This window comes from Hesperophylax consimilis, chromosome 29 (genome assembly GCF_061612785.1).
Source record: "Hesperophylax consimilis isolate HC1 chromosome 29, BYU_Hcon_1.0, whole genome shotgun sequence".
Taxonomy (NCBI): domain Eukaryota; kingdom Metazoa; phylum Arthropoda; class Insecta; order Trichoptera; family Limnephilidae; genus Hesperophylax; species Hesperophylax consimilis.
Window position 1 is genome coordinate 17,813,397 of NC_142864.1, and position 26,842 is coordinate 17,840,238.

Genomic DNA, 26,842 nt, shown 5'->3' on the forward strand with positions numbered 1-26,842 from the left:
AACAGAGGGTTTAAAACTGTACCTTGAATTTAAAGGTATAAAATGTCTAGGACGCCTGCGAAAAACACGAATTACGTCATTATTTGTGATAAAATGAGACTTAAGTGATGAACGAACGCCGGGTACACTTAGCTAGTTACTAATAAAAACGGCGCTATATAAATTATCAAATATTAGGAGAACACGGTTCAGTGACGCGTGCCACATAAAAACATCACTGAACTCAAAACTTTCCCGAAATTCAAAGTGATAATTATTATTCGCCATATTTTGATTTAATGTTTACCATTCGTACGTAAAGGTTCACGGTTGCAGTGGTATAAGTCAAATTTAGCATTAAGACACATTATGCTATATTATGCGCGCATAATTTGTGCGTGTTATATTCGAATTATATGTTGGACACACTACGCTATAATCTTCCTCAGGAGAGGGGCCAGATCAATTGGGGAACTGCCGCGGAATATCATTTCTTTGTATGGGATCTGTCATTTTGACAGATGACAGCCGCATAATTACGACAATCTGTAAATTGTTGACTCCTTCTTCTGCCATAGGTAGGAGAGGGGTCGCATAATTTACAAATATAGCCTGGCTAGCAGATTAAAATGCATGCCACGCCCACACTTACGCATAATCTTTTTAGGTGTGACAGGTCTGTATGGGATGTTGTATGGAGAGCAATACGGCGTTATATAAAACGCTTTGATCTTATAGCGTAATCTGTCACCCACTTTAGCGAAATGAAAGTTGCAATGCAAAGAAATTTTGAAGTGAAACTTCTTTACGCGCATTATGCAATTTCGAGGACCGGAGTAAAACCAACTCATGACCGTCATGAAAAACCGTGATCATTTCGCTATAGGAGCCTAGCCAATATTATATACCTACTTTAGGTCACTCTCCAAACACAGCTTCGCGGTCTAGAGGCAGAGCGCCCGATTTTCGTCGTGAAGAACCGAGGTTCGATCCCCGCTTTAACTATTTTTTTTTTGTGATTTTTTTAATAATATTTTTTTTTAAAGTGATAATATGCTCTCGTGCTGCGACTTTTAGATATTTTGACTATATGATATTTTGGTCGAATACGTAATAACCGCGGTCTAGAGGCAGAGCGTTCGACACTCGTTATGCAGGACCCGGGTTCGAATCCCATATTTTTATAACTTTTAATTTTTTTTATCATATGCTACTTATAAATATGTCAATAGACAGAAAAAAAGAGAGAATGAAATGAAAAGAGAGAGAGAAGAATAATAAAAGTTTCACTTCCGTCGTGCGTAGGCTTGCCACACACTGTATTTATTTTAAATACCTCTCTATTTGAATATCACTTTTGTTTTCTGCTTAATTAGAGTAATACACACGTAGTATTGTGTGTATTGGTGCATGTAAATACACTTCAGACAGCAATGTCCTTGAAAAGCATCACTGAGACATTTTTTTTCTGAAGTTGTATAATAAGTTTTAAAACATGCTGTATGTTAAAAATGCATCTGCGTGAGTAATGTGTTCGGATACTTCGATCAATCCGTGAAGTTATCGCAAAAAGATAATTTCACAGCTGTAGTTAGGTTAGCTTACTAAGATGTGTTTTTATATATCCTTAGCTATTTTAAAGGCTGCATCTGGTACTATCCCTGGTAAAACCTTTTATCCCACCTTTCTGGAATGCAGGATATGAACAGCCTTACCAACCGACACACCGGAAATTACTTCGATAATAATCTATATTTTAAGCTTTTAATATATATTAGCTGTGTACCCATCGTTGCTTGACTTTTCTATAATATCTATAAATATAACATGCATGTATTATATATATATAAACCTTCCGGAAAAAAAATCCTAAATGATAGTGAAGACCATATCAAAATACGTTGCGTAGTTTAGAAGAACTAAGCGCACAAACAGATAGACTTGGATAGCGACTTTGTTTTAAACTATTTAGATATATGTAAAGAGGACTGTGCTGGTGTGGGTTTTGTTTTTAAAATAAATATCATGTTTTATTCCGAGATTGACCATAAAACAAGACGAAGGTCACTGTTTACATGTTAAAAACCACCACTATCCACTTTTCGCATTCTTTAAAGCAGAAATTTTGGTACTTCTTGATACAATTTCTTACACTTGACGTTGAAGAACAAAAATTCTGTCTGTATTTGATTTCTAAAAACTCTCTTCAACGTCCAGGCAACGTCGGGACTTAAATGTAGTAGTCTGTAATGTCTGTGATTACTAGTGAGTTTTAATTACCACTTGGTATAAAATATACTTGAGTACCGGAATCTTCAATAAAGTTTGATTTGTTCAAGATTACAAGTTCATTTTAGACTGGCACCACTTTGTTCCAATCCTCAAAAATACGGTCATTTTTGCATTTTGCGTTTAGCTGCTAACTTCACGTTTCTTCAGACGACATTGACGATGTCATTGACCCGGTCTGCTTTGAATTGCTTCGAAATTTGGCCAATTTGAGATTATGCGTTCCGTATTTGCTTTGGTAAATCGATACTTCGATTTAAAATATTCCTCTGATAGTGCTGCCAATGGGTATTACTGCTTTTTTTTAAATTTTCATTGCGCGACCGATCGATATTTGTGGAATCAAACTGATTTTTAACAAAGTCCGCGATCTCCGTCTTAATACCATGGTAATAAGTCCCTAATCCTGGTGGTCGCACGGTTTAAAAACCTGTCAGCCACTAATACTGCAGTATTACGGCTGGTATACGCAGTACGCATGCGTGTGATTATGTGTAAGGTTTTCTAATAACCTGTTTTAATAACCCTCCGTATTATCTATTATGAGTAAGACGGTTTGAGTCTATGAGTTATTCTGCCGGAGCATAGAAATACAAATGAGCTCCCTGCCTATCAATCGGCTACACTTCGGGTGCAGTCGGAACTATTCGGGACTCGACAGTGCAAGCACTGCCATCTATGACTAACTCTCAAAAGTATCTTAAATAGATATCAATAACTGCACCAAATATAAACAGTTCATAGTCTATAATGTATTATATCAGTTTTGATTCAATCCTCTGCAAGCTAAGTCGTCCATTATTGTACAAGCAACAATCTCAGCGGTAATGATAGGATTAGGGAGAGTTGAAAAATTGTTAGGTTATTTGTAAGCTGGGAATCTGTTGAACGTTTGACTGACTGATATACAGTATAACGTGTATTTTTGTTATTTGTTTTTGGGGTATAACATGTAACATTGTATTTTTAACGTATATATATATATTAATACTAGGGTATTATAGACTAAACGTTGCCACAAAACTTAGGAAATTGAGTTGACGTTGCATTGTGTTTATCCTAGTATATCTGCTACAGCAAAATATAGACCACATCCCTCTGCTCTGAATTATTTCCATTCGTTTAAGTTCTGATTTATTGCAGTAATCCAGGTGGGATGCTACAGTGGTGTTGTAGACCAATTTCTTTGTTTTAAAGTCTATTACTAGGGTATTATAGACTAAACGTTGCCACACACTTAGAAAATTGAGTTGACGTTGCATTGTGTTTATCCTAGTATATCTGCTACAGCAAAATGTAGATCTCATGCCTCTGTTCTGAATTATTTCCATTCTTTTAAGTTGTGTTTTATTGCAGTGATTCTACAGTGGTGTTGTATACTAATTACCCTGTTTTAAAGTCTAATACTAATAGATTAAACGTTGTCACACACTTGATGGTTGAGTTGGGGTTACATTGTATTCATCCTAGTATATCTGCTACAGCACAATATAGACCTTTTGCCCCTGTTCTGAATTATTTCCATTCTTTTGGGTTTTATTGCAGTAATTCAAGTGGGATGCTACAGTGGTGTTATAGATTAATTTCCTTGTTTTAAAGACTAATTTTAAATGTTAAGTTTTAATTTTTTATCCATTATTTATAATATAAAAATAAAATAATGCAGAAGCATTTAATTTCTTCTACGTCTTCAATATTTTGACTGTCTATATGTTTAAGGTAATAACTTTATTTAGATTTTTTACATAACACCATGAATTTAATTTCAGTTTATTTATATTTAACCACTTGGATATTTCATGAAGTTCAATTTAGTTAAAACACGTTGCTTCTTCAATATTATTGTTCTTTTCTGTAAAAATGTGAATTAAATTTAATTTTGGGACATTATGTCACTATTCCTCTGAATCCACCGTTTGTGGTTTGAATTTGCTCAATACGTTTGACGTCAGTCGATGTTTGTTTGGTCATAAATCAAAGAAAAAATAAAATACCTGCATCAGCGGATTTTTCTCTTCTTCCAGTTGATTAAAGTGTTTAGTTTTTAAAGCATCGTTATTTTTTCGATAGTAAGCTTATATTTCTGTTTATTCTCTTTCTCTGTGCGGTCGTCCAATTTTAAAACAAAAAATGTTATTTTTTCTGAAATGCTTTTGTGTTTGTGTTTGCAACTTACATACTTAGTCAAAATCTATTTTCTGCGACCGTTACCACAAACATTACTTCAAACAATATCATAAAACATTAGCGAGCATTCGAAATAGGGGCATTCCCGTTAAAATTTTTGTTCGAAAGTGCTATGATTGTGTTTTCCATGGCCGATGGAAAAAATCTCAGATTATTTCATTTTTAGACTGTCAGTCACGGAGCATAAGGCGGGCCACAGATAGCTGCGCACGGCTACGTTTCACACGTGGCTTTAGCTTCGTTTACTATGAACTGCCATACATATCCACACATCGCGAACCACGCGCACGCTACGCACGGCTGCGTGAGTAAGTGATGTTAGAGGCACACGCGTGGGCTGCAACGGGTGCGCCGGCCGAGCAAGGCTTGCGGGGCCCACGTCAGGCACGTTTCTCCCCCCTCACACCGCTCACGATTTGACCGCTGAGATGAAAAAAAATTCGTGTCCATCGTGGCCGTGGACTTCGTGCGCAGCTGTCTGTAGCTCGCTTAAATCGCACGACGACGTCTTGAAATCTACGTAATTATTTACGTAGACATAACCAAGTGTGCGGTGTACGATACGGAACTTAAAATCGCATGACTTTTTGAGGTTATTTGCACTGAGCGAGTTTCATAATTAGGTATAAGTTTAATATTATTTAATTATTTCATATGAATTCACAACTCCGTAGTGAATACACTTTGGTTTTTATATGAATACGTTCCTCAAAACATATTTAGCTTTCCGTAATCCACACTATTAATTTGAATTTACCTTAATTTAATCAAAAATCATAATTTATTGTAAACTATGTAACACAACTGTATTACTTGTTAACTACTTTTGTAAAAGCCCATTAGGGCGTAAATAAATACATAAATAAATAAATAAATAAATAGAAAATAAATAATATTGTCATAGATGGTTATTTCTCGCTCACATTTGAATTATTTCATATGAACGTATTACTAAAATCTCAAAATGTTTCTAGAGGGATCCCCACTGATGTAAGTTATTCACATTTAAGATTTATAAAAACAAGACTTTTCCAATAAAATATTATATGTAAAACGGTTTTAAAATTTTATAAAACGTTTTATAAATATCTACAAAATTTATTTTTTGATGTAGTAAGATTTCAATACAAGATTTTATTTCTCTAGACGATTAATTAGTAACCTCGATTCTCTAGAAACATTTGAGATTTTGGTAGTACGTTCATCAGAAATAATTAAGAAAAACCCCACGGACACATCGATTTTCTAGGCCTGCTAGGGCAAAATCGACCGTAGGTCCTTCCATTTCCCCGGGCCGCGCGCCAAATATTGTTTTACACGACTTCATCACTTACGTCCCCGCATTCCCAATTTCTACCGATTTATAACAAGTTTCTCGCTTATATTTTTTAAGTAACTAAAAAAATCAATGTTATTTTTGCAGATGATATCTGTAAATTTGTTATGCCGAAACCTTAATTATATAAAATTCCTTCGATAGAAAAAAATCGCAAAGTAAGCTCCGAAAATTATTAACAACTCGTTTTGTTCTGTTATTTAGTATATTATAGACATGGAAAATTTCCCCGTGTATTTTTAAATGCAGCTAAAGCATTTTTCGAGAGATTTTCGCTGTATTTCAAACGAATCGTGTTTTATTAAATATTTTCACCTCTTTTGCTTAATTGTTATTCTTTTTTTTCATATAAGCGCGCTCCCTCTAACATTCGTATTTAGATATCTCTCTTTGAAACCGTCTTTTAACGCTTACTACGGGAGATTTAGAGATTTGATAGGACAAATTAAACCGTAGTTGTGTCCAATACACGAGAGCCGCGCGTTGCATATTTTGTGCACGGCTGCTTCACTTACGCCGTTAAGATTCTGACGTTTTTCTTCTTTAGTCTATTAAGGCGATGCCATACGTAGTAATGCAAAATCATATGATTTTGGTTTGAAAATTTGGTCGCCTAGAAATGTTTCAGATGCTTTAATTAAATACTGCGAGTAGAATACATCTAGGCCTTTGAAATAATAGAGTATTTTTTAGATAAGGCTTTTTATAAGCCCAGAAAAAATAATGTAAAGGCCTATGAAAACTGCTTTAAATTTCAAAATCTCCTACTTACGAGCCCATTTTCGGTTATGATCTTGTTGAATAATGTTGCAAATAAAGTTATTTATAAAATGAGCGAATTTTTTTTTATGTTTATGCCTGAACATTCATAAAATAAAATAAAAGGCACTTTTTGGCCATGTTTTTTTCTTGCATAAATCAAAACAGGCGGATGGTGTTAAGCGGGAATTTAAACCTTACCGCCATCTAATTAAGGGTTGTTATCAGAGATGTGCAAAATGGGTACCCAAAACCATTTGAAATGCAAAATGGAAATGGGTCAAAACTTTTCCATTTGAAAATGCAAAATGGTTTTTAGAAAAGCATTTCAAATGCAAAATGCAAAATACCTTTTTTAAAAATGCATTGAAAATGCAAAATGGTTTCTCAGGTCAAACAATTAAAATAATTATAGAATTTTTAAACAATTTTGTCATTTAACCTCTTAAGGACCACGCCCGAGTATACTCGGGCGGCTCTTATGTGCCAGAATTCGGAATTCATACTAAAGAAAATTTTTAATCATTTTTATCAACACAACAACAACACACGGTGAGCACATCAAATATTCGCTCTATACAAATTAATAGAAAACCAGTGAATTTATATACTCAAAAGCAGCGAAAAGTATATTAAAACGTGGCTTCAATTGCCCAAAAGTGTAACTGGTCTTACATCTTTAAAAAGAGTGATTTTAAAGTGTCAAAAGTGAAAACAAAATAATAATTAAAAGTGACTCAGTGCAAATATCTGGAAGATTATTATTGCTACCTGCCTTGTCAAACTTACTGTCTCGCAGTGTATTGTAACTACATAAGTACTCATAGACATATTACATAGGTACTCGGAGTAAACCAACTTTTCAGGGGAGTGAAACCATTGCAGTTAAATAATTAAATAAAAATAATAACCTTTTTTCTACTTGCAATCCAATTTTTACCATAATGGATGTCGAATCATTTATAACAAATGTAGAAAATGCTGTGGCTGCATTTAATACCTGTTTAACGGATCCAGCAAATAAGTTCACGAAAGACTAAATAACAAAACTAACCCCAATTACAAGTCATTTCTTAATAGCTATTGGTAGATTGGCGCAAACGGTGTCTAATAAAACTGCTAGTCTAGAGGGTGAATTACGGGCTTATAAGGAAATCGGAATAAATATCCCAGCCCCACAAAACAACCTCGACATTTGCGAGGTAATTTCTGAAATTAATGAGCGTAGCGAAAGAGCTAAAAACATCATTCTTTGTAATATACCCGAAAGCACTGAAACGACTGCGGCCAACAAATTAATAGATGACAAAAACAAGGTAACGGTTTTAATCTCTGCTCTCGATGATACCGCAAACCGTGATATGCTACGTGTTTACCGCATTGGAAAACCAAGTGTTGAAAAACCAAGGTCCCTTAAAATAGAATTCAATAACTCCACAACATCCAGAACATTACTAAGTAAACGTCATCTTTTAAAAAACAACACAAGGATATACCCCGATGCTACAATTTTTCAACAAAAACATCTAAAAAATCTAAGAGAAGAACTGGAAAAACGAAAGACAAATGGCGAAAATGATATTACTATAAAATATGTAAACGGAAACCCTAAAATAGTGCAAACACCGCCAAAAAACGATGCAAACTCAAGATATACTACCAGAACGCGCGGGGACTACGCACCAAATTAAATGAACTACGTTCTACAATATCGCTACACCATTACGACGTATACGTGCTGACAGAAACTTGGCTCGACTCGGAAATAAAATCAACAGAACTCGGACTCAACAACTACAAAATTTTTCGCTGCGATAGAAACTCTAAATCCAGTTCCAAAACAAGGGGAGGCGGAGTACTAATTGCAATAAAGAAGAAATTGATGTCAAGAAAACTCAAAACAAAAAATAATACACTCGAACAACTATTTGTACAAATTGATACCACTGTAGAAAAGATAATAATTGCAACTTTATACACACCGCCACTATCTGATGCCGGAAACTATCGAAGCCACAGCGAAGACGTTGAAAATCTACTCTACAAATATCCTAACTCTAAAATTATTATTCTCGGGGATTACAACCTCCCTAACCTAAAATGGAAAACAAGTGATAGTGGTTTCATTGTTAATGAAAGTCAAAATGATCGTGCACGTGAGATTTTAGATATGACAAATTTTTTAAATGTTTTACAACATAACTTTATATACAACATAAATGATCGCTTACTAGATCTAGCAATATCAAATTATCCTAAATTGTTCATTGAGAAATGTAATGATCCTCTGTTACCTGTTGATAACCATCACCCCCCTCTTTATATTAAGTTAAATATATGTGGCGTCGAGCCGAAACCCGTTGAAAAAACTCTCAACTACAAAAAAGCAGATTTTGAATCTATAAATTCTCATCTTTCGCATGTTGACTGGTCTTTTTTGTCTGATGTTAATACTGACGATTCCTTAGAAAATCTATATTCAATATTCTCCACCACTATCAAATCATATGTACCACTATTTACTCCTAAAAAACATACATATCCAACTTACTTCTCATCAGAACTAATAGCCTCACTACAACAAAAAAAAATACTTCATAAAAAATTCAAAAAAACTCTGAAGAAAATCGACTATACAAATTTCAGTGAAAGTAGGAAAAAATGCAAAGATCTCTCTAAAATCTGTTATAAAACATATATAAATTCTATCGAGAACACAGCCTTAAACTCGAACAATCTCTGGAAATTTATTAAAAAAATAAACAACGACAGCACAGACTATCCTCCAGAAATGCACATGGACGACAAATACGCCAACAATACGCAAGACATTGTAAATCTTTTTTCTGACTTCTTTAAAAATGTTTATGATGATGAAACACTAGAAGAAAATATTCCTTCATACACATTAAAAAAAACCACACATTTAACAGACTGCTACATCACCGAAGAATCTTGCAAAAAAAATTAAATTCCTTAGACATAAACAAGTCTGCAGGCCCGGACACCATCCCGCCAATTTTCCTAAAACAGTGCTCCTCCGTATTGTCTAAACCACTAACCATTTTATGTAACCACCTACTATCCTCTGGATATTTTCCCGTCTACTGGAAATCCAGCTATATTATTCCAATATTTAAAAAAGGTGACGAGACTGACATTTCAAACTATCGACCAATATGCATACAATCTGTATTACCCAAAATCTTTGAATCTTTAGTTTTGGAAGAAATATATCCTACACTAACAAAATTAATAAATGACAAACAACATGGCTTCATTAGAGGTAGATCAACTACAACAAATTTACTACTGTTTCAAAACTATATATTGGAGTCTTTTTCTAAAAATAAACAAGTTGACTGTATATATACTGATTTTTCGAAAGCCTTTGATAAAGTGTCTCACAAAGTACTGATCCAAAAACTTCATGCTATAGGAATCAGAGCAAATATGTTAAGCTGGTTAAGTAGCTACATATCTGGTAGAACTTTACTTGTTAAAATAAAATCTTTTTTTATCTAAACCATTTTTGGCCACTAGTGGCGTACCGCAAGGTAGTCATCTTGGCCCAATTTTATTTATTGTTTTTATAAATGACATAGTCAACTGCTTTGAAAATGTCAATGTACTGCTATTCGCCGACGATATTAAATTATATAAAGAAATAACCTCATTAAACGACTGTCAAGTTCTTCAATCTAATATAGACATGCTAAATAAGTGGTGTTCACAAAACAATTTATATTTAAATGTAGAAAAATGCAAAATTTTGACCTTTTCCAGAAAAAAAACATCACAATTTTTTGGCTATTCAATAAATAAAACAAATTTAGAAAGAGTAAAGGAAATGCGAGATCTTGGCATAATAATGGATGAGAAACTAGACTTTACGGCCCACATTCAACAAACTGTGAATAAGGGTATGAAAACATTAGGTTTTATATTAAGAACAATTAAAAACTTTAAATCTTTACAAATCATAAAACTATTGTACATATCCCTTGTTAGAAGCCTGATAGAACATAACTCCATAGTTTGGTCACCCTTCTACAATGTACATATTCATAATGTTGAAAGAATTCAAAGAAAATTTCTACGCTTCGTCAATTTTAAACTTAACATCCCTTTAGAACACATAAATTACCAGTCATTATTGAATCATTTAAATATTCCGACATTAGAAAACAGAAGAAAAATAAACGACCTAACCTTTTTATTAAAATTATTGAACTCTAAATTCGATTGTTGTGAACTCCTGCATTTAATAAATCTACACATACCTACACGAACAACTAGGCAAATATCAACATTTTACATACACACATCTCATTCCAACTATAGTTTTCACTCTCCAATACAACGTTGAATGTATTTGACAATAATTTGAACTTGGCCAACTTTAAACGGAGTATGTGCGAACTATTTTTACATACTTTGTAAACTATTGTTATCAACTAATTTTATACCTTCTTATTAACATTATCGTTGATTTGGAGGATTTTGGCAAATTTTATATTTTTTGTCGCACTTATTTGCACTCTATCATACCTAATTTTTTAAACTCTTATATTTTATGTAACCTATATTTTGCTAAATCTGACATTTTTATATGTAATCTATATGTATTTTTTTAAATATAAAATGTATAACTAAAAAAATAAAGATGTACATTATTATATGTAAAAGCCCTATGGGCGTTTAAATGAAATAAAATAAAAATAAAATAAAAAATAAATAAAAAAAAATTTCACACTATGCACCACAACATCAATATTCAGTCCCATTTTGGGCCCGAAATGGCTTTTACATGATGATATATATTTTGAATTCATTGATTAAAAAAAGGGTGTTTTTTTTCCATTTTTAATTTTTAAATGATTACTGAAGGGGTTAATAATAGACATCAATGTAGAACAAACATATTACATGATGGTAAATCCAAAAACACCACGACTACAGATTATGAAACCACAAAAAAATTGCGCGGGACTAATGTTGCCAACGTAAAAACATAGAAACTGCTATCTAACATTTAATATTTCAGCGTCATGGCCCCATGTTCAGTATTTTTTGAAATGGTATCACTTAATTGCCAGGGCTCCTACCAGGGGGCAACTTGACAAATGTAAATTATCTCTCATAGCGAGGTTGAGGACCGACTGATATTTGGGGCTTATGAAAAAAAGATGAGTGGAGATAGTAGGAAAAATGTTGCAAAAAAGCATTTAAAATGGAAAATGCATTGAGAAAAGCATTTAAAATGCAAAATGGAAAATACCCATTTTGCATTTTGCATTTCCATTTGAAATGGATTTATTTGAAATAAAGCACATCTCTGGTTGTTATTGATAGCGGCTCAATTTAAAATATTACACGACGTGGTGCATCGCCTTAATTCTATTTTTGAAATTCTTAAATGGTACCTTTAGCGCGTGTACGAATTCCTAGTAGCCATAAATGGTAATGTACCTACTCCCAATTTCTGGTGAAATTGTTTAAGCGAATCTCGTAATTAAAAGTGGTTCTTCGAAATCGGTATCAGAAACACGGAAAAAATCCCAAAATTTCGAGGTCGTGAGTACGGTAACTCGAAATCTGTGTTTTCTCATTGATGCGGCATCTATAAACTTATCTCTAGCATCTCTTCCTGTTCAGAACTCATCTTGAAATTTTTTGACGCTTAAATAATTATTTACGTAGACTTCAAACGTCAAGTGTACGATGCGGAGATAGATCTCCACCACAGACCACCAAATAAAATGCGTTTGGCCACGCCCACCGCGCCCCAATCTTTCACAAAAGGAAGGAAACGGAATGTGGACGGAAACAATAATGTTTAAGGCGATGCACTACGTCGTGTAATATTTTGAATCGAGCCGCTATCAATAACACACCTTACGTAGATGGCGATAAGGTTTAAATTCCCGCTTAACACCATCCGCCTGTTTTGATTTATGCAAGAAAAAAACATGGCCAAAAAGTGCATTTTATTTTATTTTGTGGATGTTCAGGCATAAATATTTAATTTTTTTCCGATCATTTTATAAATAACTTAATTTGCCACATTATAAAATAAAATCATAACCGAAAATGGGCTCGTAAGTAGGAGATTTTGAACTTTAAAGCAGTTTTCATAGGCCTATACATTCTTTTTTTCTGGGCTTATAAAAAGACTTATCTAAAAAATACTCGATTATTTCAAAGGTAAAGATGTATTCTACTCGCAGTATTTAATTAAAGCATCTGAAACATTTCTAGGCGACCAAATTTTCAAACCAAAAACACATAATTTTTCATTACTACGTATGGCATCGCCTTAAGGCGATGCACTACTTCGTGTAATATTTTGAAAAGAGCCGGTATCAATAACACACCTTACGTAGATGGCGATTAGGCTTAAATTTCCGCTTCACACCATCCACATGTTTTGATTTATGCAAGAAAATAACATTTTTTTATGTTTTTATTTATTATTTAATAAATGTTTACATGTTACATTTTTTGACATTTTTTTAACTACCATACAAGGCTAATGCCCGTGTTGTGGTAGTTATACATGAAATAATAATAAAAATAACATAAGAGAACTAAAAAATACTATTTTATAGAAACATAAGTATGCAAGTATGAATCATGGATGAAATAATAATAAAAATAACATAAAAGAACTAAAAAATACTATTTTATAGAAACATAAGTATGCAAGTATGAATCATGGATGAAATAATAATAAAAATAACATAAAAGAACTAAAAAATACTATTTTATAGAAACATAAGTATGCAAGTATGAATCATGGATGAAATAATAATAAAAATATCATAAAAGAACTAAAAAATACTATTTTATAGAAAAATAAATGTGCAAGTATGAATAAGCATGGCCAAAAAGTGCCTTTTATTTTATTTTGTGGATGTTCAGGCACAAATATTAAAAAAAATTTCGATCATTTTATAAATAACTTAATTTGCCACATTATATAATAAAACCATAACCGAAAATGGGTTCCTAAGCAGGAGATTTTTAACTTTAAAGCAGTTTTCATAGGCCTATACATTTTTTTTTCTGGGCTTATAAAAAGACTTATCTAAAAAATACTAATTAATAATTATTTCAAGGCCAAGATGTATTCTACTCGCAGTATTAAATTAAAGCATCTGAAACATTTCTAGGCGACCAAATTTTCAAACCAAAAACACATGATTTTAAATTACTACGTAGTGCATCGCCTTAAGGTAAGATTTGTGGAAACGGTCGCTGGAGATGCCACAGAAAAATACCATCGGTGTGCACAAAATTTAAATAGCAATTTCAAATTCATATGGATAATTTTACGTCTTGTTCGTGGCCATCTTGAATATTCATATAGCACTATTACCTACTACTATCAATGTGGATTGTTTGCTATCCACATACAAAACGCACACTTCACCTCATCTGTCCCGATGGTGGATACTGTAGCTGTAATGTCTGAAATGTTGGCTACAGAAGGAGGAAAAGCAACACGCTATAACGACCCAAAAAATAATCTTTTTTTGGTCATTTGTTTTTGGGGTGTTATGCCGTGTCGCGCTAACTTCTTCTTTAGCCAACGTTTCGGACAGCATTGCAGTGTTCATCATCAGGGCAGATGTGTTATTTGAGGTTGTGGTGAAATGTGAGCTTATGTATGAGGATGTCAGGGCAGATGTGTTATTTGAGGTTGTGGTGAAATGTGAGCTTATGTATGAGGATGTCAGGGCAGATGTGTTATTTGAGGTTGTGGTGAAATGCGAGCTTATGTATGAGGATGTCAGGGCAGATGTGTTATTTGAGGTTGTGGTGAAATGCGAGCTTATGTATGAGGATGTCAGGGCAGATGTGTTATTTGAGGTTGTGGTGAAATGCGAGCTTATGTATGAGGATGTCAGGGCAGATGTGTTATTTGAGGTTGTGGTGAAATGCGAGCTTATGTATGAGGATGTCAGGGCAGATGTGTTATTTGAGGTTGTGGTGAAATGCGAGCTTATGTATGAGGATGTCAGGGCAGATGTGTTATTTGAGGTTGTGGTGAAATGTGAGCTTATGTATGAGGATGTCAGGGCAGATGTGTTATTTGAGGTTGTGGTGAAATGTGAGCTTATGTATGAGGATGTCAGGGCAGATGTGTTATTTGAGGTTGTGGTGAAATGTGAGCTTATGTATGAGGATGTCAGGGCAGATGTGTTATTTGAGGTTGTGGTGAAATGTGAGCTTATGTATGAGGATGTCAGGGCAGATGTGTTATTTGAGGTTGTGGTGAAATGTGAGCTTATGTATGAGGATGTCAGGGCAGATGTGTTATTTGAGGTTGTGGTGAAATGCGAGCTTATGTATGAGGATGTCAGGGCAGATGTGTTATTTGAGGTTGTGGTGAAATGCGAGCTTATGTATGAGGATGTCAGGGCAGATGTGTTATTTGAGGTTGTGGTGAAATGCGAGCTTATGTATGAGGATGTCAGGGCAGATGTGTTATTTGAGGTTGTGGTGAAATGCGAGCTTATGTATGAGGATGTCAGGGCAGATGTGTTATTTGAGGTTGTGGTGAAATGTGAGCTTATGTATGAGGATGTCAGGGCAGATGTGTTATTTGAGGTTGTGGTGAAATGTGAGCTTATGTATGAGGATGTCAGGGCAGATGTGTTATTTGAGGTTGTGGTGAAATGTGAGCTTATGTATGAGGATGTCAGGGCAGATGTGTTATTTGAGGTTGTGGTGAAATGTGAGCTTATGTATGAGGATGTCAGGGCAGATGTGTTATTTGAGGTTGTGGTGAAATGTGAGCTTATGTATGAGGATGTCAGGGCAGATGTGTTATTTGAGGTTGTGGTGAAATGTGAGCTTATGTATGAGGATGTCAGGGCAGATGTGTTATTTGAGGTTGTGGTGAAATGTGAGCTTATGTATGAGGATGTCAGGGCAGATGTGTTATTTGAGGTTGTGGTGAAATGTGAGCTTATGTATGAGGATGTCACCACAACCTCAAATAACACATCTGCCCTGATGATGGACACTGCAATGCTGTCCGAAACATTGGCTAAAGAAGGAGTTAGCGTGACACATAACACCCCAAAAACAAATAGCAAAAATACTTTTGGCCGTGAAAATCTTAAATCAAAAAATAATCGCTTTCATACTTTCATAATATTTTTTTACATTAGCCTTCACATTCCCTGGGGAAAATAATTTCCCTCAGGGCCAATGTCATCTTTCGGGATGCTGTGTGGAGGGTATTTTTAAGGAAAGGTAGGAGAGGAAGTTCTGAGAGTGAAAAAGAGGGGTGGGTAGAAATCTGGGGATCAGTTTGTCCAGGACGATTGATCTTGCCTTCCCGTTGCGGCGCAAGGCGATGGGCCAAGAGAGACGAGTTGGAGAGGTCAAAGGGTCTGGCACGCCACGCAGTTTGTTTTGTCGCCGGTTTGAGTGCCGTTAAGCGTCTTTGAGGTGTCGTTTTTACTAAATGATCCAATGTCATTTATTGGGCATGCTTATCATTCTGTCAAACGAGTATTATATGACAACATATTTTTTTTGTCAATAAATCAATATTCTTATCAACCTCTCCGACCCTCGTGAACATAATAAATATATTATACACGGTGTCCGCAAACTCGTAGTACAAGCGGGAAACCGGTGAATATTCACAAAAAACTCTTTTTTTCTTTCACATTTTTTTTCTATTTTTGCGTTACAAACTTTTGTAGCCGGGTCTAAGCTACGACGTATTTTGACAACAGCTAATATTAACACTCTGATGATCGTTTTTTCAAATTTGACTTAAAAATTTCCATCCTTGGACTTACTCTAAAAGTTATACCACAAAATCGACTCCAAATCTGATGTAGATTTATTTTCCCGCTTGTAATGCGAGTTTCCGGACTCCGTGTGTAAGTACTTCCTAAAAACACTCACTATTTAAATAACTCCAAATGTAATAATAGAGGGTTTTCCAATAAGAGGTGTTATTTTGATATTCAATCGTAAAAGATCAATGGTTTCGTTGCTTGTGTGGCACGTAGCGCCGTCTTGTTGAAAGTAAACGTTGTCCAGATCAATACCATCCAATTCCGGACATAAAAAATCATCATCTCTCGATAGCGCAATAAATTCACCGTAACTGTTGCTCCAGCCTCATTTTCGAAAAAGTAAGGTCCAATGACTCCCCCGGACTATAAACCGCACCAAACAGTCACACGTTGAGGATAGAGAGGCTTTTCAACAATAACTCTTGGGTTTTCCGAGCCCCAGATGCGACAATTTTGCTTGTTGACGAAGCCACCGAGGTGGAAATGGGCCTCATCACTCAAGATGATTTGCATTTGATTCACTCAAGTGAATTTTAATAATTTCAATGTTTTGTTGAAGCGTGTATCGTTCCATTTTTATTAATGGCGTAGTTTCTACTTGTCATATGTCAAAAAATGACAGCTTCAAAAGGTAACATCTACCAAAATAGCGGGCTATTCAAAATAACACTTCTTATTAGTTTGAAAATATAAATGTAAACTACTAAAAAATATATTTTTTCAATAGAAATGTATGAACGCATAAAGGAAACACCTTTTAAAAAATACAGAATTATAGCTAGGATTATCTGTGAGAGTTTCACTTGATTAACTTTTTTGCTTTCTTATAATATTATTTACAAAATAAATAAAAACCAGTTTTGTGCTTGAAATCAAGCGTTTCTAGACTCCGTTTGTCAAGCGATATTAATGCCTATTACCTACAATCTAATAAGGTATACCAAGAATGTACATATTTTTGGCTTGTAGCTTCCTTTTAAGGCCTCGTAGTACGCGTTCAAAAATGGTTTGAAAGGGAGATATGTAAATACGAATGTTAGAGGGAGCGCGCTAATGTTAAAAAACGATAATAATTAAGCGAAAATGGTGAAAATATTTAATAAAACACGACTCGTTTGAAATAGAGTAAAAATCTCTCAATAAATGCTTTAGTTTCATTTAAAGATACACTGTGATTTTTTTTTCATGCTTATAACATACTAAATAACAGAACAAAATGTGTTTTAAATAATTTTCGGAGCTTACTTTGCGATTTTTTTCTATCTAGAGAATTTCATGTAATAAACGTTTCGACATAACAAATGTATAGATATTATCTTCAAAAATAACATTTTTTTTGGAACATAAAAACTTAAGAGTTTCAGGGAAACTTGTTATAAATCGGTAGAAATTGGGAATGCGGGGGCTTAAGCGTAAGGTAGAACTGTATTAAACATTTAAAAAAGTTATAGATATGTAGCGATAACAAAGCAGAAATCAAACTGAATTAAAAATTTATTGTGAATTTAAAAATATTCAAAAAGTTTTAAAAGTGTGATGTGATTGTAGTCTATACTATTATTAGTAGAATTTAGTGTAATAAATAATTTATTGACTAATTTAAAAAGTGGTGATTAAAAATTTTGTGTTTTTTTTTTCAGAGTAACTAATACTGTTTTTTAAGTATTTATTGTCGCATGAACTATAAAAGTGTATAGAAAAATGGCTTCCTTTTTTGACCGGCTGTTTGTGAGTATAATTTTTTTAATGTATTTTTTTAAATTTTTATTGTATTTATGTGGATATTATTTATAATATGGATAATTTTGCGTTTTGTTCGTGGCCATCTTGAATATTCATATAACTATTACCTACTACTATCAATATGGATTGTTTGCAATTAACATACAAAAAACACACACTTCACCACATCTGTCCTGATCGTGGACACTGTAGCGCTGTCCGAAACTTTGCCTAAAGAAGGAGAAAGAGCAACACGCCATAACAACCCAAAAATTCATCGCTTTCATACTATATTTTTTTACACCTTTGTGTCATTTTTGGGGATGTTGTGTGGTGGGTATTTTAAGGAAATGAAGGATAGGAGGTTCTGGGAAGGAAAAAGGTATAAAAGATTGATAGGAATCTGGGGGGTCAGTGTGTCCAGGACTGACAGGCGTATGAATTCATCCCTCCCACCGCGGTGCAAGGCGATGGATTTTAACCTGTTAACCGGGGAATTCCGGTTTGAATTACGCAGCATATAACGGGCGCGAACTCCTTCACTAGGACGTATCAGTACGTCACGCCCGGAGGACGTAATTTCATATTATTATTGTTTTTCATTTATGCATTATAAAAATGAAAACATTGAATTAAAAAACTAGAAATTTTACAAACAATTATAAAGATTACAAAAAATATAAAAAAGGTTTTAATTACAGAACAATAAACAAAAGCACACAGATAAAAGAGAAACATTGAGTTTAAAAAATTAAAATATGTAAAAATTCATAACTCAATTTCCGTGTTATATGCTCGGAAATATACGTCCCGCTCGTTCCAGGGCGCAACATATATTTCAAGGACGTATTCATATGTCCTACCCGTACCCGATACTGTTTACGTTTGACGTGTTTATACATCCCGCCCGGTTAACAGGTTAAGGAAATGAACGAGAGGAGGTTCCGGGAAGGAAAATGTATAAAGGGTTGGTAGGAATCTGGGGGTCAGTGTCTCCAGGACTGACAGACGTTTGAATCCATCCCTCCCAGTGCGGTGCAACTCCGGCTGAAGAGGTGAATGGTCCCCTCAATCGGCATCTCCCAATCCGACCCGAAACGCAGTTGGTGGGCAAACGCTTCCGCCGCCGCGCCGTGACAAATCTCACCCATGAACCCGGGCACGAAGCGTTGGTTATCCAACTAATCTCATTTTTATATCTGAATATCATTTTGGGAGGCAGTTATAGTAAGGGTTAATGCCCCGCCTTTGTTGCTATCTACCAGAGATGTGCAAAATGGGTACCCAAAACCATTTGAAATGCAAAATGAAAATGGGTCAAAACTTTTCCATTTGAAAATGCAAAATGGTTTTTCAGTTTCAGTGCCGGCAACCCGGGCGTTTATTTAAGGTTGGTTCTGTACAGATGTTTTTTTTTTCATTGCCCTCCTCACTAGACATAGTCTGTTCTGAGGCTGGTAATTAACAATTTATATATAAACTAAATGTTTAGTAAAAAATATTTAAAAATAATAAGAAAAAATAGAAGTAAAAAAATTAGTAATATAAAAATAGAAAAATAAGTTTAGTACTATATGTGTTGAAGAATTATGTATAAAAGAGCTTATGTTTAGAAAAGCATTTCAAATGCAAAATGCAAAATACCTATTTTCAAAATGGTTTCTCAGGTCAAACAATTAAAATAATTATAGAATTTTTTCATTTAATAATGGACTTCAATGTAGAACAAACATATTATATGATGGTATATCCAAAAACACCATGACTACAGATTATGAAACCACAAAAAAATTGCGCGGGACTAATGTTTCCAACGTAAAAACATAGAAACTGCTATCTAACATTTAATATTACAGTTTCATGGCCCCATGTTCAGTATTTTTTGTAATGGTATCACTCAATTGCCAGGGCTCCTACCAGGGAGCAACTTGACAAATGTAAATTATCTCTCATAGCGAGGTTGAGGACCGACTGATATTTGGGGCTTATGAAAAAAAATATGAGTGGAGATGGCACAAGATTATGTGTCTTCTCTTTACCATTTTTTCTATACTAGGGTGAATATTTTGTTGATTATTTATTTTAATTATATGTTCTCTCAACAGATGGCGCGTTACAAAAAGACTGAGTTTGTCGACGAGGACGTCAGCAGCGTCAGTTCCATACAACTCAATGAGGGCGTTTCTTCTACCACCACACACATCAGATACCACACGGTGAGTGACAATCTTTATGGGAGCTACAGCCAAGAGGTGGCTGCTAACTTTCGAATTTGGGCTACCACTGTTCCGTATTAATAGTGGTAGATGCAACGAGGATCAAATTGATAGGTATCATGCGTTAAGGCGATGCACTACGTCGTGTAATATTTTAAATTGAGCCGCTATCAATAACAACCCTTATGTAGATGGCGGTAAGGTGTAAATTCCAGCTTAACGCCGTCCGCCTGTTTTGATTTACGCAAGAAAAAAACATGGCCAAAAAGTGCCTTTTATTTTATTTTGTGGATGTTCCTGCATAAATATTATTTTTTTTCGATCATTTTATAAATAACTTAATTTGCCACATTATACAATAAAATCATAATCGAAAATGGGTTCGTAAGTAGGAGATTTTGAACATTAAAGCAGTTTTCATAGGGCTTTACATTATTTTTTTCTGGGCTTATAAAAAAACTTATATAAAAAATACTCGATTATTTCAAAGGCCAAGATGTATTCTACTCGCAGTATTTAATTAAAGCATCTGAAACATTTCTAGGCGACCAAATTTTCAAACAAAAAAAACATCATTTTGAATTACTACGTATGGCAGCCTTAAGTTTCTGGGAACTCCAGCCCAGAGGTGGCGATACGCAGCATGATGGTAATCTCGATACCATGCGATAAGTAATAAACGCTATGAGAGCTCCAGCCCGGAGGTGACTGTTTACATTAATATATGGGCTTGTGTTTTATCTAATTCGATATATTATTTGGTTTGTAGGCCAGATCGATACCACGCGGTTAGTGATAAACTCTTTGGAAGATCTAGTCCAGAGGTGGCTGCTAAATTTCCGCGCATACGCTTGTACTGGTGAGCGGATACATCGTCACAATGATAATTCATCACATGTTTAAAAAGTTATATAAAGTCACGGAAAGTGATGAAACAAAAACTTTATTAACTGGGTTAAGTAGGTTAGGTCAGGTCAGGTCAGGTCAGGTCAGGTCAGGTCAGGTCAGGTCAGGTCAGGTCAGGTCAGGTCAGGTCAGGTCAGGTCAGGTCAGGTCAGGTCAGGTTAGGTTAGGTTAGGTTAGGTTAAAAAAAAAAAAATCATCGTTTCTAATGACTTTATATCACGTTTTAAAAGCGTGTTGAAGTGTCACTGTGTTGAGTTATCATGGAACCGCTTGTACAGTGTCGAGTTTAGAAGTAACATGTTGCAAAATAGTCAAAATACAAAAATCCAATATCAAATTCTATTCATGTTTATTTCCATCAGTTTATTCCATGGTTGGCCATCTCTGCCTGCTCGGTCCGTCGCCCGGTTCGTGTTTGCACAAGCTCCTTGACCAAGGTTTTCTACATACATATAATAAATGCTACAGTTCTATTTGGCGAACATATCAAATGATATGATTACAGAACCGCGGCGGATGAAGTACGACGAAGAATCGTCGCACTTAGGACGGGTTGTTTCGGAGAATCTGAATAATTCATCAAATTTCAACGTTAATTTGCAAGTTCTGTAAAAGATATTTTCTAGTTCTGTTAATATTTCAATTCTGTCAAGCAACTAGCCTGTAATGATATAATATCAGAACTTGAATAAGACTTTCACAGAACTCGCAAATTAACGTTGAAATTTGATGAATTGTTCAAATTCTCCGAAACAACCCGTCCTTAGTGTTGCAGAATAATGTAATACAATGAACTCAACATTGGCGTAAAATACAATAGACGAAGAATCTAGTTCAATTGCGTTTATTTTAAAATAGGCCCTTACGATGGTTAACCTCCGATAGGATATGGTACCAACAGAAGTAACTCCACATATTTCTATTGGCGCCCGTACACGGGTCGGTGCGGCACGGGAGTAGTGTTACGTATTTCCATGCCCGCAATCCTACTGTACGACGCGTAAGCTTAAGGCGAAGCTTAATGCTAAATCACCTTTTTTGATTAATCTTTATAACGAATTGGTGTACATTATGAAAACTAAAAATTATGCTTTAGTAGAACAAATTAAAAAAAAATAAATGACTCGATAAAAAATATACATGTAAGCTACTAAAAAAAATATTTTTTCAATAGAAATGTATGAACGCGTAAAGGAAAAAAATACAGTATTATAGCTAAGATTATCTGTGACAGTTTCACTTGATTAACTTTTTTGCTTTCTTATAAACTTGTTTACAAAATAAATAAAAACCAATTTTGTGCTTGAAATCGAACGTTTCTAGACTCCGTTTGTCAGCGATTTTAATGCCTATTACCTACAATATAAGGTAAATCAAGAATATACACATTTTGGCTTGTAGTTTCCTCTTAAGCAAGACAAATTGCTGTTTCTCGGTAACTCTTCAAAAGTATATCGCTGTCGAAAGCGTTACGCAGATACTATTAACTACTGTAAAAAGTTTTCGAATATGTGTTTAAATTCGGTGATTGTACATACTTGTTGTCTCTTTCTCGCTAATAACAATAAGTTAGGCGTTAGCAAGTTAGGTGTTTCTCAGTGACGCTTAGAGAGGACATCGTTGTTGGAAGTGTAAACATCAATACAATTATAAGTCTCCATTGTTCGAATCAACCATAGACATATGAATATTAGTAGACCTGCCCTAAGTGATTAAAAGCGTATTATCCCCACTCCCCATACCGGTTCCATTGGAGCCGGCTGGGCTCGCGTATGGCCTCAAGTGAAATTTGAAAACGTGACGTCATCATTCTTGTGCGAACTATGGTCGAGGCATCATCGGTTCATTTTACGAAATAACACGGCAAAATGTTGACTTGTTATATGAAAACTTGTAAAAATAGATGTGAAAAAGAGAATAAACCCAATTGTCGTATTACATTCCATAAGTAAGCATTATTTTACTTTATTTTAGGCTTATTCACACCGTATTATATGGATCAGTTTTAGAAACATATACTATCACATCACAATGTGATAGTATATGTTTAAACTTACATTTGAGGCTCATATTGATATGATTGTTAAGAAAGCCCTTAGAATGCTAGGATTCTTATTCCGTATTGGAAAAGAATTTAATAATATCATAACACTTAAAATATTGTATTTTTCTTATGTTCGCAGTCATCTTGAATTCGCTTCTCCCATATGGAATCCTCAATATAATATTTACATAAATCGCATTGAAGCCATCCAAAGAAAATTTGTCCATCATTTAAATTTCAAACTAAATTCAAACCTTGACGTAAACAGCTCGATGGACCTTTATGGACTTAAGCCATTAAAAACTAGAAGAGACTCCGCAGATATAATATATCTCCATAAAATTATCAATGGCTTTATTGGTTGTTCTCCCCTTCTGTCTGAAATTAATTTTAGAGTTCCGAGCGTTAGAACTAGAGAAAAATCACTTTTTCATCTCCATAAATGTTCTACTAATATAAGACAAAATGCGTTTATATTCAGAGCCTGTAGTATATTTAATAAGAATTTTAATGATATGGACATATTCTCAAGTAATTTAGGAACCTTTAAAAGATATGTAATAACTAACATTAAATAATTTTAAATATTCTACTTGAAGTTATCATGTTATTGCTTTGAATCCTTTCCAGTTACTTACCTTCCAATTTATACTCATGTGTTCAATTTAGTTGTAGGTATACATTTATTATATTGTTATTATTGCTATTGTGTAGTGTTATTGATTGCTGCTGTGTTGAAATTTTACAATACATTTTGTTTTGAATTTTAGTTGGTTATTAGTATATCAGTTAAATTTAAATTTTTGAAATTTAGCTGGTTATTAGTATATTATTTGTGTTCCTAGATCTGTTATTATTTTTTATTTATTATTTACAATTTTGTATTTTTTGTAAATTTCTCAGGCCACGGGTACAGAACCCTTAGTTTCTTGTTTTAATATTTTTTATTATTATTATAATTTTAAGTGAAAATCTGTTATTGGATTTTTTTTTATTTATTTTTTTTTTTTTTTTGTTTTTTTTTTTTTTTTTTTTTTTTTTTAATCTTTATTATTTAGTTTATTCTTATATATGTAAATAATCTGTTGATTTTCCCAAATAAATATAAATAAATATAAATAAATAAATAAACAATGTAGCGATTCTCAAGTGTGCTCATCGTTGTTTACTGGGGTAAGTAAATTATGAAACATTTGTAAAAGTGTCTTAACTAAATACTCTGAAACTAACTACGACTCTGCAAACAGAAGAAATTTACTTTGCCGAATTTGGACTTCGCAAATTAGTTCATAACGTGGCGAGTAATTTGCGCTCCCATGTAAAAATGTCTATTCATTCAAAAGCAGATTTTACTTTTAAGAACTAAATGGTGATATTATAATGCGAGATGCCTATTTACTGTCAGATTGATTTATTGACGAATCACAGTCAGCTTAACCCCCTTCGTTCTTCAACAGTTGATTTTACCCCTCGCCATTATCTTCTCGTCTATTAATTCCTATGTCTGTGGAATCAACCCTATTTGCGCGACCTAAATAAACAGAAATATTACAACGGTCCTGTCAGCAGCAGGACCTTTATAATTATGTAACATTTAATTTTTAATGTGTCCACAAACTTCATTCTATTCGAGTATTAATTTGTTGTTGTCATAATTATATAAGAAATACCCAAAATAAAAGGAAAAAAATATAATTTTGTATTTAATACTAAATGCTAAAAAACGAATAATGATAAAAAAATATAAATATAACAACAAAAAATATTACCAATTCCATCGAGCCAGATTTGAAATACCCAATAATCAATTAATTACACATATAAAAAATAAAACAAAATAAAAATTGATTTTAGGAAAGAAATATATTGTTGTAATCATAGACATATGAGTTGTAATAGATGTAAAAATTAGTAAAAAAAGAATAATGATAAAAAATAAATTTTAATAATTTGTGTCTTGTGAAAACTAGTAAAAAAGAATAACGATAAAATATATATTTAAAAAAAATAAAACTAGTAAAAAAAGAATAATGATAAAAAATATATTTTAGAAAGTTGTGTCTTGTTAAAACTAGTAAAAAAAAAGAATAATGATAAAAAATATATTTTAAAAAGTTGTGTCTTGTTAACACTAGTAAAAAAAAAGAATAAGAATAAAAAATATATTTAAAAAAATTGTGTTGTAAAAACTAGTAAAAATAGAATAATGATGACAATATTCCCAATTATTTCGAGCCAGATTTGAAATCAATTACATAGAAATAAACAAAGAAAAAAAAAAAATAGAAATTGATTGCAGGAATAAAAATAATATATAAAAACTTGTATGTGATAAAAAATTGTCTAAACAATTATGATAAAAAATGAGAATAATATATTTAAAAAATTTTCCCAATTCCTTCGAGCCGGATTTGAACCAGCGGCCTATGGATATCTATACAACTTCACATTACAGTCCACCGCTCTACCAACTGAGCTATCGAAGGCGATACGTAGACCGAGATTACTAATCTATATACATCTATGTACATACAAATGTGTGTTTGTTTGTACCGTACGCGTTCATATATCATTCATCCGATTACGATGTTGAGTTCAAAGTTTTTTCTTATCAGTGCCGCCAGGAGGAAAAGATGAATCTCATAATTATATATGGTAAAATGAGAAGTCAGTAATAAACGAAGAGAGAGGTGTAAGGAGAATGTATGACTTGGAATGAATGGTTGAATAAGTCGATGACGCCCTTGAAGACATGGCACGATTAAGTGAAACAAATACGTATTACAATACAATAATATCATTTTAAGCAATAATTATTAGCGTAAAACACTTGTATAAATTTAAAAAAAAATTCAGAGAAAAAATACATGTCGCCGACAGGAATTGAACCCTCAGCCTTCTGATTGCCGGTCAAAAAAAATCAAATTGGTGACAATGTTACATTTGAATTTCTGACAAACAACCTATACAAGGCGATGCACTACGTCGTGTAATATTTTAAATTGAGCCGCTATCAATAACAAACCTTACGTTGATGGCGATAAGGTTTAAATTCCCGTTGATTTGTGCAAGAAAAAAACATGGCCAAAAAGTGCCTTTTATTTTATTTTGTGGATGTTCAGGCATAAATATTTAATATTTTTCCAATCATTTTATAAATAACTTAATTTGCCACATTATACAATAAAAACATAACCGAAAATGGGTTCGTAAGTAGGAGATTTTGAACTTTAAAGCAGTTTTTATAGGCCTTATACATTATTTTTTTCTGGGCTTATAAAAAGACTTATCTAAAAAATTCTCGATTATTTCAAAGGCCAAGATGTATTCTACTCGCAGTATTTAATTAAAGCATCTGAAACATTTCTAGGCGACCAAATTTTCAAACTAAAAACACATGATTTTGCATTAGGTACTACGTATGGCATCGCCTTAAATAGTTTAACTTGGTTTTTTAAATGTCCTATTATATATAATCAAGGCATGGTGCAGGTGCAATGTACTAAAAGTTAACAGGAAACGGCCTGTAATCCCGTTTCTCACTCAGGAGTGGCGCTTGGTGCTGGTAGGCTGCGGT

At 33.7% G+C, this 26,842-nt stretch overlaps 1 protein-coding gene and 1 non-coding gene across 3 annotated transcripts in view; one reads left to right on the forward strand and one right to left on the reverse strand.

The window, feature by feature from the left end:
- The window catches only part of Nep3 (M13 family metallopeptidase neprilysin 3), a 138,483-nt gene that overhangs the window by 51,507 nt on the left and 60,134 nt on the right, over positions 1-26,842 (forward strand). Inside the window, exons 1-2 of one of the 2 annotated variants that reach the window (XM_089649360.1) lie at positions 18,015-18,105; positions 20,205-20,315. In XM_089649360.1, coding sequence (XP_089505486.1) covers positions 18,079-18,105; positions 20,205-20,315 — 138 coding nt within the window. In that variant the 5' untranslated portion in view covers positions 18,015-18,078. Of the gene's footprint in view, positions 1-18,014; positions 18,106-20,204; positions 20,316-26,842 lie in introns of those variants that run through there. The other variant, XM_089649359.1, reaches the window with a different exon arrangement.
- Positions 25,662-25,751, reverse strand: TRNAY-GUA (transfer RNA tyrosine (anticodon GUA)). Its single transcript is given in 2 exon segments — positions 25,662-25,697; positions 25,715-25,751. It is a non-coding gene; the product is annotated as a tRNA-Tyr (tRNA).